Source organism: Thamnophis sirtalis, unplaced genomic scaffold (assembly GCF_051295495.1).
Source record: "Thamnophis sirtalis isolate CommonGarterSnake01/CBP01778 unplaced genomic scaffold, rThaSir2_p1.2 scaffold_9, whole genome shotgun sequence".
Taxonomy (NCBI): domain Eukaryota; kingdom Metazoa; phylum Chordata; class Lepidosauria; order Squamata; family Natricidae; genus Thamnophis; species Thamnophis sirtalis.
Genome location: NW_028261389.1, coordinates 53905514 through 53918732, shown reverse-complemented (window position 1 = coordinate 53918732; position 13219 = coordinate 53905514). Strand labels below are relative to the sequence as shown.

The window sequence follows — 13219 nt, the reverse complement described above, 5'->3', positions numbered from 1 at the left end:
TTCCAACTGCCAATCACTGGCATGAGCTTGAATTACAAATGTTTTCTTTGGATCCAGGTGTTTTAACACCAGTTCGGCCAAAAAAAAGCCTTTTCAAGTTTTCTATTGAGAGTCTTGCATTAATTTCAACCTCATTCTTACCTTTCTGCCTTGCCACATCAGTTTGGTTACTGTTCTATTTAATTCCTCAAAATATTTCCTTTCCTTTATTGGAATTGTTTGGAACAAGTGCAACAGTCTCGGTAAGATATTCATTTTGATGGTCACTATTCTTCCTAACATTGATAATTGCATGTTTTTCCACTTTTCCAGATCCAATTTAATTTGCTGTGTTAATTTTAAGTAATTATCTTCTTTTAAAGTTACATATCTCGCTGATAGATGTGTTCTCAAATATTTTACTTTTTTAATTATTTGAATATCTATCTTTTCTAAATCTTTTTTCTGTTCTTTGTATGATTTTTAACTAAGATTTTAGTTTTCTCTTTGTTTATTTTTAATCCTGCAACATAACCATAGTCTTCTATTTTCTTCAATAGTTTGGGTCCTGTTTCTTGCAGTTTTTCTATAATAAACACCAAATCATCTGCAAACGCATGTAGTTTGTATTAGTCTTTTTTTATCTCCATGCCTTTTATTTCTATGTCTTGGCAGATGTTTCTATTTAACTCTTCCAGAGTCAGAATAAATACTAAGGGGAACAATGAGCATCCTTGTCTTGTGCCTCTTTTAATATTAATATTCTGTTATGTCCCCATTCACAAACACTTTTACAGTCTGTTTTCTGTATATTGCCTTGATCATATTGGTGAATTTTCCCCAAAATTCCATATATTTTAGCTGCATTATCATGAATCGCCAGTTTACATTGTTGAATGCTTTCTGCGTATCAAGAAACATCAGCATCATTTGTATTTCTGGGCATGCTTCATCATGTTCCAATGTGTTCAGAATTATTCTCATATTATTTTTGATTTGTCTATTTGGCAGCAAACCATTCTGGTCCGAATGTATAAATTCATTCAGGAATCTCTTCAATCTTTCGGATATTATTGATGTATACATTTTATAGTTCACATTTAAAAGTGAGATGGGTTTATAGTTTTTAATCTGCGATAAATTTGCATTTTCTTTTGGTATGAGGGTGATATTTGCTTCCATTCAGGATTTTGGTATCTTAGCTTTTAGTAAGACTTCATTGTAAACTTCCAGTAGTCCCAGGGGGACTTGTAATTGTTTATAGAATTCTGCCAATAAGCCATCTGGTCCTGGAGTTTTATTATTCTTCTGTCTCTTAATTGCCTCTGTTTATTCAAACATTGTTATTCTTTCATTTAGTGGAGATCTTATTTCTTCAGGGACTTTAGGTAACCTGGCCTCTTCTAGATATTGTTTTATTTTATTCTCCAATAGTTGCTCTTGATCATACAGATTTTCATAGTAGTTCTGGATTACTATTTTTTGCTGTCATTTTGATGTTGTAATATACCTTTCTAGTCTATCAAGTTTCGTATGTTTTTTCCCCTTTTTTAAATTTATATGCCAACCATCTTCCTGGTTTATTGGCATTTTTGAAAAAGTTTTGTTTCATACTCTTAATTTTGCATGCTAATTCTTCTTTTTAGAGTAGGGTCAGTTTGTGTTTTATTATTTCCATTTGGTTTTTGAGCTGCTTTTCTTGTGTTGTTTTTTTTGTGCAATTCCAGTTCCAATCTGTTGTATTCTCCCTCCAGTGTTTTTTGTTGTTATTTCTTTTCTTTATTTTTCCTTCCTGTATAAGAAATAGCTAGTCCTCAGAAGTATGCCTTCACTGTATCCCATATGTTTTGTAGTGAGGTCTCTTCCTTTCTATTTTCTTTTTAAAAGAATGTCATTTCTTTTTCTATTGTTTGTATGAATTCCTTGTCTTTAATATGAATTGATTCAATATCCATCTCACTTTTTTCTTGTATCCTTTCCATTTAATCCTGACTGAATTGTGGTCTGTCATATATTTGGTTCTATTTCTATTTACTGTATATTGGTACTTAGTTCTGGTGTCATCCATGCCATGTCTATCCTTGACCAGGATTGATGGCTATTTGAGTAGTATGTATATTGATTTTTCTCCAGGTTTCTTTCTCTTCAAATATCTTGAATGTTCATTTCCTCCACTAGTTTGAAGAAAGATTTTGGTAAAATTTTCCTTGCCTTTTTATTTATTTCATTGCTTCTTTACATCTGTGACTGCATTAAAATCTCTTATTAAGCAAATGTTTTCATAGTCCAATTCTGCAATTTTCTCCTGGAGTTTCCCATAAAAATCTTCTTGCTTGTTGTTTGGTATGTAAATTACTGTCAAAAGTACCAGTTTGTGGTTTATTGTTGCTTCCACCATTAATATTCTCCCTGCATCATCTGCGTATATAGATTTGACTTTTATTATTTCTTTGATGTATAAGACCACCCCCCTTTTCTTTTGTTGTGCCAGAGAGAAGTATAGTTTCCAAATTTTGGAGTACTCTAAAAGTTTATTGTATTGTCATTTGATATGTACTTCTTGTAAGCAAAATATATCTAAGTCTGTTTTTTGCAATTTTGTAAAAAGTCTTCTCCTTTCCATGGGAGTGTTTAGTCCAATAATGTTAATTGATAGTAAGTTTGTTTCTTTTTTCATTGTGTCACTTATAAGTGGTTTTTGCCATTCTAGTTGCTCTTGTTTCTCTCTGCTCCTTTATTCTTGTTCCTTCTGGTTCTGCTTGTCACTTTTGTTCAACTTCACTTCCTTCTTGTTGCTTCGTTGTTGTTACATATGTCATTAATTCCTTTTGTCCTCTATTTTCTACTTCGTCTTTTCTTCTTTTTTTTAAATTGACCATTCTTCTCCAGAGATGAGATAAGGCAGTTGGCTCAAGGCACTTTCCATTCTCCCTCCCAAGGTCCTAAAAATTATAGTAAAGCAAAGCAAGGAATAGAAACAGAAATCCTATACAGAGATCCCCCCAAGCCTCCCCAGAATGACAGTGTCCCTGTAGGAATTCATGGGACCTGACAACTTGTAATGCTGATAGATTTGAGCAACACATTTTATAAATTCATCCAAAAAGATTACATTAGTTTAGTAGTAGGCATAACAATAGCACTTAGACTTATACCACTTCATAGTATTTTGCAGCCCTCTCTAAACAGTTTATAGAATCAACATATTGCCCCCAACAATCTGGCTCCTCATTTTACTGACCTCAGAAGGATAGAAGGTTGAATTAACCTTGGGCCAGTAAGAATCAAACTGCTGGGAGTCGGCAGAATTACCCTGCAATACTGCATTCCAATCACTGCACCACCACAGCACTTAATAATACACATCCTAAGGTGTTTCTAAATAAAATTTGGGCAATTAAGTAGAGTTTTCAATTGAACATTTTTTATTTTAATGAAATTCTCCTTTTGAGAAACCTAGTTTGCAATTGAATTCACCTTCTACAAAATTGCATAAAGGTCTACATTATTTTTGGCATAGAAGAATAGGTTCTCGGGGGATCCTGGCACAATATTATGTAAGTCTTTGTATGACAAAATTTCAATTACCACATTGAATACTTAATTTTTATATGACTCATAGCACAGCATAAGGCATGTATAAACTGTTATGTAGCAAGTATGCAGTACTATAGTTGCTTATGGCAACATACTGAGCCAAATGCTTTTGAATTATTTGTGAAAAAAAAGGATGCCACTCAGTTTGAATGTAGGTGGCAGGTTCTTCGTGTGTTTTCGGGAAACCTTTCTGTGTTTGTTAAAATGTGAAATAAGTCTTTTAAAGGACATGTAGGTGGATGTATACAGAAATTATAACTTTCCTTGCAAAGTTCAGAAACTAATGATATAGGATGAAACCTAAGGAACAAGTTTCTATAATCTTCAGTTGCATAATGCTTCTCTCTTAAACATACTTTATATCACATATTCAATGAAAACAGCAGTTGTATACTGTATATTGTATACTGAGAAACAAATCGATATGGTTTATTTGTAGTTCAAGTATTTAGCCAATTACTGCCAAAATCATTCAATAAACAGTGTTAGAATTTCTAGTGATACCAGCATGAAAATTAAAGCATGTAATGAAATGAATATTCTTTCCACATAAGCTTTCATGTATATGAGGAATTTTAAATAGGATAAATACTTATTTTAATCATATTAAATTTTTATTTGAATTACAGGTTAAACAAATACAGTTATATAGATGTATACAACTATAATGTAAATAGCCTAAAACCAGTAGCTATAGGTACAAAATCCAGAGACAACATCTATTTTCAGGAGTTGGGTTACTCATGAACACAAATTAGCTATGTTAGTCTCTTTATTGCAGACATTGTACATTTAAGATAAATGAATGGATAAAAAAATCAAAACACTAATATAAATCTGTGCTCCTGCACTTCAGTTCTAGGGTTTTTTCCTCCTAACTTTTCATTGTCTTTCTCATTGTCTTGAGTTCTTTGAAAGGCACTTCTTCAGTATTAATGATTTTAGAGCCGAGGTGGCATAGTGGTTAGGGTGCAGTACTGCAGGCCACTTCAGCTGACTGTTATCTGCAGTTCAGCGGTTCAAATCTCACCGGCTCAAGGTTGACTCAGCCTTCCATCCTTCTGAGGTGGGTGAAATGAGGACCCAGACTGTGGGGGCAATTTGCTGACTCAATTTGCTAAAAATCTGTAAACCGCTTAGAGAGGGCTGAAATCCCTATGAAGCGGGTATATAAGTCTAATAAATAAATAAATAAATAAATAAAATAAAAATAAATTTTCTCTAGTCTGGAAACCATCAGTTTCATTTCTTACACCCAGTAGTGGAATTCACATTTTTTTACTACCAGTTGGTGGGTGTGGCTGGGTGGTCATGTGACTGGATGGGCATGGCCAACTCGATGTCACTCATGTTGAGGGGCACTTCTCCTGGCCTCTCATGACCATGAGGATGCTGCAATGGTCGTAAGTGTGAAAAACAGTCATAAGTCACTTTTTTCAGGGCCATTGTAACTTTGGTCACTAAATGAACTGTTGTAAGTCAAGGATTACCTGTACAAAAATACAAAAAGCTTCTTTGCTTGCAAAAAGTTGCCCTAAATATCAATCATTATGTTAGAAATACCTGCAAGATGGAGTTACAAATCAGGCAGGGTGCCAGAGCACCTTGAGGAATTAAAATAGTTAAAATGCTATCAACAGCTAACTCTTGCTCATAAAGTGAAACCCTTTAGAGGTCATTTAAGCTCTCCAGAAAGAGCACACCCGGGAGAAGCAATCCTTAGGTCAATTTGCACCACTTAAAGATACCAGCTGGTCTCACTCACCTCATAAGATATCCTAAGGATATCATCCAGATTTAAGGAAAGGCAGTAAAAAAAAAAAATCAGTGCCAAGCTTGCATCCTGCCTCTTGGAAGTATGCTAAAGGTCTACTGTGCTGCTTACAGCCACTGGTCTGCTGCCACCTAACTGCTACTCAGTGGCCTCCATTTGCACCATACTGGCTCTGCTCAGGTGTCAGGCTGGGTCACTGGCTTTCTCTCCATCTCTCAGCTCATCTGTCTCTCCTCTCCAATGGGTTGCTGGACCACCTCTCAGTTGGGACACTGGGCTGCCTCTCAGCTGGGCCACCTCTCACCTCTTTGAGTGAATAGGAATGACAAATTGTGTTGTCAAGTTTCACATAGGCATAGCTCTAAACTCTTGACACTATTATTTAGGAATTGACTTACTTAGGAAAAAACTCCATGGACAGCCCATGCATCATCATCATCATCATCATCATCATCATCATCATCATCATCATCATCATCATTATTATTATTATTATTAAATTGTATCACAGCGGCCAGTTGTTTCGCCAGATTTGGCATAGGTTACTAGTCGGGCCCCACCCAGGGGCCTAGGACGTCGTAACGTATTTTCGTAATATGCGTGCAGATCCAAGCAGTGCGGCTTTTTGCATTTGACTGATGGTGATTTTGTCAATTTTTGACTTTCCATAGAGTTTCAAATCATCCACATATTCATTTTTTTTAAGATTACTGATAGTGGGATCATTGCGATGATGAAGAGAAGAGGTGAAAGTGAATCACCCTGGAAAATTCCTCGCTTGATATTAACCATTCCGTAGCTCTCATTCCCTACTGCCAACTCAGTTCTCCATTGTTTCATTGCCTTTTCAGTAAAGGATGTAATATTTTTGCTAATGCCAGTTGTTTCTAAGCATTTTATGATCCAACTATGTGGCAGTGAGTCAAATGCCTTTTTGTAATCAATCCAGACCATATTCAAGTTCGTTTTTCTGTTCTTACAATTTTCTAATATCATTTTATCAATTAGAAGCTGATCTTTTGTGCCCCTGCTCCTTCTTTTGTTGCCTTTTTGCTCTACTGGCAAGATGTTGTTTGTTTCCAAATAATCCATCATGTTATCTGCAATAATGCCTGTGAGTAATTTGAAGGTTGTTGGCAAGCATGTTATTGGTCTATAGTTTTCAGGTGTTGTTCCTTTAGTTGGATCTTTCTGAATCAAGTATGTTTTTCCAGTTGTCAACCATTCATCAATTTGGCCCTTTTGTAAAATTTCATTCAGTTGCCTGGCTAATATTGCATGTAAACTGGTCAGATATTTGAGCCAGAAACCATGTAATTGGTCCTTTCCAGGTGATGTCCAATTCTTTACCTTTTTAACTCGATTTTTGATCATCTCAGTTGTTATTTCTAATACTTGCATTTGTTTGTTGCCAATGCTTTTCTCAAAGTCATGTATCCACTTTGCTTCCTTGTTGTAGTCCTTTGCATTTTCCTACAATTCTTTCCAGAATTCAACTGTGGCCTGCTTTTCTGGTTTTTCACTTTTGGTGTCACGATTCACATTAAGACTTTGATAAAAACACCGTTGGTCTGATCGAAATTGCTGATTTTGTTTATATTGGATGATTCGTGCCTCATATCTTTCAATTTTTCTAGCTGTTGCTGTTATCTGCTGTTTTACAATCTCTACAGCTTCATTGATGTTTCTTGTATCCAATCTATATCTTCTGATTAGCCGATCTATGATTTTGTTGTTTTTAAGCCGTTACTCATGCATATTCTTTAAGTTACTAGCATCTGCCCTTAATTTTTTGATTTTTTGTTCTAAACGGATTTTCCACTTTGGCTTTGATGCTTTTTCTGTTGTGTGACTAGGTACTTTAATTTTAATGCCTAGTTCATTAGTGACCATTACAGCTGCGCTGTACATTAACTGGTTTGTTTCCAAGATGGATCCCGGTTCAATTGTTGAAAACACTGCATTAACCATTTTCATGATAGGGGCCAAAATTTTCTTAGGCACAGTTTTTAGTGATGGTAAACGTTGCCTTTCCTCATTAAGCAGAAAATGCTCCATGATCTTATCCTTCAATTCTTTTTGTTTTTGAGTTAGTTCATCAGTTGGTTCAATGATAACTGGTTCTAGTGGTGGTGATGTTATTTCCTCCCCGAGAGCTTCTTCTGGGAGTTCTACTATAGTGTCTTTAGTTGTGTCTTGAATATCAGTTATTTCCGCTTGTGATATTGTTTTTTGGGTTTTGCAATTTGCCTGAATCTCCTCATGTTCAACTTCACTAAACACTTTATTCCTTATAATAAATCGCCTTTGATCTGCTAGTCGTTGTTCACTAACATTTGAATCTGGATATTGTTGTTTCCATAATTCATACATTCGCTTTAAATATCCTCTTTTTTCTGGCTCTGAGTTGTAGTAACAGGCCATTATGGCACGGTTTTCATCTGCACTATATTTTTGTCGTTTTGTTGGCTGGTCCACTTGTAGCCCACTTGTCGACGGATGTCCAGGGACCCCAACATCCGCCGCGGCCCTTGTTAACCCGCGCGACGACCGATGCGGTATGGAATTCTTATTCGTTTTTTTCACCATATTGTATGGGTTGGCGGGGTTTTTTTTACGGAACCAGATGCCAACCTGATCCCAACCTTCCTCCTTTCTCATCCGGGCTTGGGACCGGCAACGGCGGAGTTGTATTATTATTATTATTATTATTATTATTATTATTATTATCGCAACAACAGAATTGTATCACAGCGGCCAGTTGTTTCGCTGGATTTGGCATTGATTACTAGTCGGGCCCCACCCAGGGGCCAAGGAAGTCGTAATATATTTTCGTAATATGCGTTCAGATCCAAGCAGTGCGGCTTTTTGCATTTGACTGATGGTGATTTTGTCAATTTTTAACTGTTTTAAATGTAATTCCAGTGCTTTTGGAATAGCACCCAGTGTGCCAATTACCACTGGAATTACCACTGCTGGTTTGTGCCATAATTGTTGAATTTCTAATTTTAAGTCCTGGTATTTTGTGATTTTTTCATATTTCTTCTCGTCGAACCTGCTATCACCTGGTATTGCGATGTCTACAATTGTAATCTTATTTTTCTCAACCAGTGTGATGTCTGGTGTATTATGCGCCAGTATTTTGTCCGTTTGTATGCGAAAATCCCACAAGATCTTGACCATCTGATTTTCGGTGACTTTTTCAGGCTGTTGTTCCCACCAGTTTGTTGCTGTTTTAATATTATAATTTTTGCACAAATTCCAATGGATCATTTGTGCTACTGAATTGTGCCGGAATTTATAATCAGTCTGCGCGATTTTTTTACAGCAGCTGAGTATGTGATCAACAGATTTATCAGCTTCTTTGCAAAGTCTGCATTTGGCATCATCAGAGGATTTTTCGATTTTGGCCTTAATGGCATTTGTGCGGATAGCTTGTTCTTGCGCAGCCAGGATTAGTGACTCTGTTTCTTTCTTTAATGTACCTGTTGTTAACCATAACCAAGTTTGTTCACTGTCCACTTTATCTTTTATTTTTTCCAGAAATTGGCCGATGATCTCTGGAGAGCCAGAGATGGAGGCCATGCGTCCATCCTGGTTCTCCTTGACCTCTCGGCGGCTTTCGATACCATCGACCATGGTATCCTTCTGCGACGACTGCGGGAGGTGGGGGTGGGAGGCACTGTTTTGCAGTGGTTCTCCTCCTACCTCTCGGACAGGTCGCAGTCGGTGTTGGTCGGGGGGCAGAGATCGTCCCTGAGGCCCCTAACATATGGGGTGCCACAGGGTTCGGTCTTATCCCCCCTACTATTTAACATATACATGAAACCGCTGGGCGAGATCATTCGGAGGCACGGGATAAAATATCATCAATACGCGGACGATACTCAATTGTATCTGTCCGCCCCGTGCCAACTCAATGAAGCGGTGGACGTGATGAACCGGGGTCTTGAGGCCGTTAAGGACTGGATGAGTGTTAACAAACTGGTACTCAACCCAGACAAGACCGAGTGGCTGTTGTGTTTCCCTCCCAACAATTTGGCCAGTGTTCCATCGCTCAGGCTGGGGGGTCAAATTTTACACCCCTCAGATAGGGTTCGCAACTTGGGAGTCCTCCTGGACCCACAGCTGACTTTCGACCATCATTTGTCAGCTGTGACCAGGGGGGCATTTGCCCAGGTTCGCCTGGTCCGCCAGTTGCGACCCTACCTGAATCGGGAGGCACTCGCAACAGTCACTCGAGCCCTTGTGATCTCTAGGCTGGAATACTGCAATGTGCTCTACATGGGGCTGCCTTTGAAGTGCATTCGGCGACTGCAGTTAGTCCAGAATGCAGCCGCGCGAGTGATAGTGGGCGCACTGCGGTTCGCCCACATAACACCCATCCTCCGCGAGCTGCACTGGCTACCTGTCGATTTCCGGGTGCGCTTCAGGGTATTACTCACCATCTTTAAAGCCCTCCATGGTAGTGGATCTGGATACCTGAGAGACCGCCTCCTGCCGATCACCTCCCTCCGACCAATTAGATCACACAGATTGGGCCTCCTCCGAATTCCATCCGCCAGTCAATGCCGACTGGCGACTACACGGAGGAGAGCCTTTTCAGTAGCAGCTCCGACCCTGTGGAACGACCTCCCCGTTGAGATCCGCACCCTCACCACTGTCCAGACCTTCCGCACAGCCCTCAAGACCTGGCTATCCCGCCAGGCCTGGGGATAAGTTTCTAATTCACCCCGCCCGAGTGTTGAATGCTGAATGAAAGTTGTGTTTTTTTATTGTTTATTTTAGTCACATACTGTTTTTGTTTTATATTGCACTTCCCCTTTCCCTACGAATGTAAGCCTCCCTGAGTCCCCTCAGGGAAAAGGGCGGCCTATAAATCCCAATAAATACTAAAATACTAAATACTAATGCAGTGCTTTGTTCTGCCAACTCTCCATTCTTGATTTTATCACATCTTTTCTGTATTCTTGTTTCGTCTGTTGGGCCTTCAGTAGATTTTTGTTCTTTACTTCGATTAATAGATGTTCTTGACTTTCTTTTAAATAATCAGCCAGTGCATGTTTTTCTTCTTCAACTGTTTGCTTTACTTGTAATAATCCTCTGCCACCTGATTTTCGGGGCAGATATAGTCTATCAGTATCACCACGTGGATGTAAACTGTAGTGCATTGTCATTAGTTTCCTGGTTTTTCGGTCCAAAAGGTCCAAATCAGCTTGTGTCCAGTTAACTATACCAGCTGTGTATCTTATAACTGGTATTGCCCAGGTATTTATGGTCTTGATTGTATTTCCACCGTTCAATTTAGATTTCAAAATTTTCCTAACTCTGTTGGTGTACTCTCGCCTGACAATAGTTTTTACTTCTCCATGCTTGATGTTATCCAACTGCAGAATGACTAAATATTTGTAGGCTTCATTTTCGTTGCATTTAATTAGTTGGCCATTGGGCATTTCAATTCCCTCACATGTAGTGATTTTGCCCCTTTTTATGGATACAGTGGCGCATTTTTCCATGCCAAACTGCATTGAAATATCGGTGCTGAATTCTCGGACTGTGTTTGTCAGTGATTGGATTTCTATTTCTGACTTTCCATAGAGTTTCAAATCATCCATATATAGTAAATGTGAAATTTTTTCAGCTTCTTTGGCTGTTTGGTAGCCTAATTTCATTTTTTTTAGATTACTGATAGTGGGATCATTGCGATGAGGAAGAGAAGAAGTGAAAGTGAATCACCCTGGAACATTCCTCGCTTGATATTAACCATTCCGTAGATCTCATTCCCTACTGCCAACTCAGTTCTCCACTGTTTCATCGCCTTTTCAGTAAAGGATGTAAAATTTTTGCTAATGCCAGTTGTTTCTAAGCATTTTATGATCCAACTATGTGGCAGTGAGTCAAATGCCTTTTTGTAATCAATCCAGACCATATTCAAGTTCGTTTTTCTGTTCTTACAATTTTCTAATAGCATTTTATCAATTAGGAGCTGATCTTTTGTGCCCCTGCTCCTTCTTTTGTTGCCTTTTTGCTCTACTGGCAAGACTGAAGTTATGCATTTGTCCTCACCAAAGTATATAGAAATTAAAGCCTTTATAAAGGTCTGGGTTCCTTAATTAAAATTCTAGAATTTTTCCTCCTGACTTTCTGTGTCAAAAGTTATTTGGACATTCTCTTCATGTCCTTGGAATTATCTAACATATGTTAATATAATGATTCCTTCTAACTTGTGAACTACTGTATCTTTCCTCACCAGAATAATTTCTATAATCGCTAGGCTATTTTCAGTTGCTTTTTTCACCTACTATTATGTATAGTAGGCCATAGTATTAATATACTGTATATATCAGACTAATCTCATTTTAAAATATTGAATATAAGAACACATGAATATACCTTCAACAAGAAGCTGTGGCCAGGATATCAAAGTATATCTTTAATGTGCCTACTGATTAATATGTCAGTTTAGAAATGTAGCCTAAGAACACCAAATAGGAAAAGTATTTTGGATTAAGCAGAATCTTTCAAAAGGAGATTTCTTCTACTTAGCCATTCAAAATATACAGTATATAGTAATCAATAGAAAAAAATTCTTTTTTCATCCCTTCAGACTATAAAGCTTTTCTTTTTTTATTTCTTTTAGGGGGAGTTTGTTTCCTGTCTTTTGTCATTATTGCGACAAATGACTGACAGACATTACCAGCAACTCCTTGACAGATTCAAGACAAGAGACATGCTGAGAGTAAGTATTTTTCTTCCCAGGATTGATTATTTATTTATTTTATAATTTGTGTGTTCTCTTGACATAGGATCAGTGATATAATGTATCAACCAGCACAGCTTTGATATAATGGTCAAAATAATTAGTAGAAGCAGACAACATGTTTAGAAAACCCCTATAAGAATAATAAACAATAATATACTAGTTTCATCTATATAAAGTTCTGAAGAAGCTTCTTGGATGAGAAGCGAAACATCTTCAAGGAAAAACAATAGAAGTCCAGTTCCCTCTTGAAAAAAGTATATTTTGGACAACCATGACATGGATGACTGAGAATCTCAATAGACATTTAGGTGTGCATTTAAAGGAACAGAAATTATCTTTCTAGACTAAAGGAACAGGCATTGGAAGAATCCAGCAGTGGTTTCTCTGGTCTACTTCTCACCTCAACTAAGAACCCAAACACATTTCTAATAGTATAAAAACAGCTCTATCCTGTCAAGTGTGTAACATTATTGAATATGCTATGTTAATCAAAGATGAATTAATATGATGAGCTTTGATAGCAGATTGATAGTTAAATACTCATATCTGCAGGCTTATTTATATTTCAAGCAACCTTATAAATTATAGTTATCAATTAATAAAACTCTGTATGCACAATGGGTATATACCGTATTTTTCTGAAAATAAGACCTTTTGGGCTTGAAAATAAGCAGATAGGCTTATTTTTGGGGGAGGTCTTATTTTTGTTAAGTGCAGGAGGCAGCAAATGCAGGGGCCAATGGGAGTGGGAGTACAGCTACTGCTGGCCCTCTCTGTCTCACTGTCTGCTTGCCTGTGGCTGCAACAGGCCAAGCTCTCAGCATGCCCTGGCCTCCACCATGGAGGCACTTTGCCCTCCTGACAGGGTGGCTGGAGGCTGGGGCATTCCGAAAGCATGGCCCTGATTGAGGCTGTGGGACGGAGAGGGCAGGGCTGGTGGTAGTACCCAAATACTTTTAGCCCAGAGGAAAACAATGCTTTGTCTGCTTGCAAACCGCCGTTTCAAATTGTCCCTTTTGCAAACACATGAAGCTTTGAATCTCTGTCATTTCTCCATCTGGGCATAAAGTTCTGTTGTGAGAAGCTTTCTCCTGTGAGCAGCTACA

General features: G+C 37.9%; 1 protein-coding gene across 4 annotated transcripts in view; it reads left to right on the top strand.

Annotated features, from left to right (window-relative positions):
• Positions 1–13219, top strand: part of DOCK4 (dedicator of cytokinesis 4) — a 345383-nt gene that overhangs the window by 213887 nt on the left and 118277 nt on the right. For all 4 annotated transcript variants that reach the window (XM_087723617.1, XM_087723614.1, XM_087723616.1 and 1 more), the window contains one exon: positions 11991–12089. In XM_087723617.1, coding sequence (XP_087579743.1) covers positions 11991–12089 — 99 coding nt within the window. The remainder of the gene's footprint in view (positions 1–11990; positions 12090–13219) is intronic.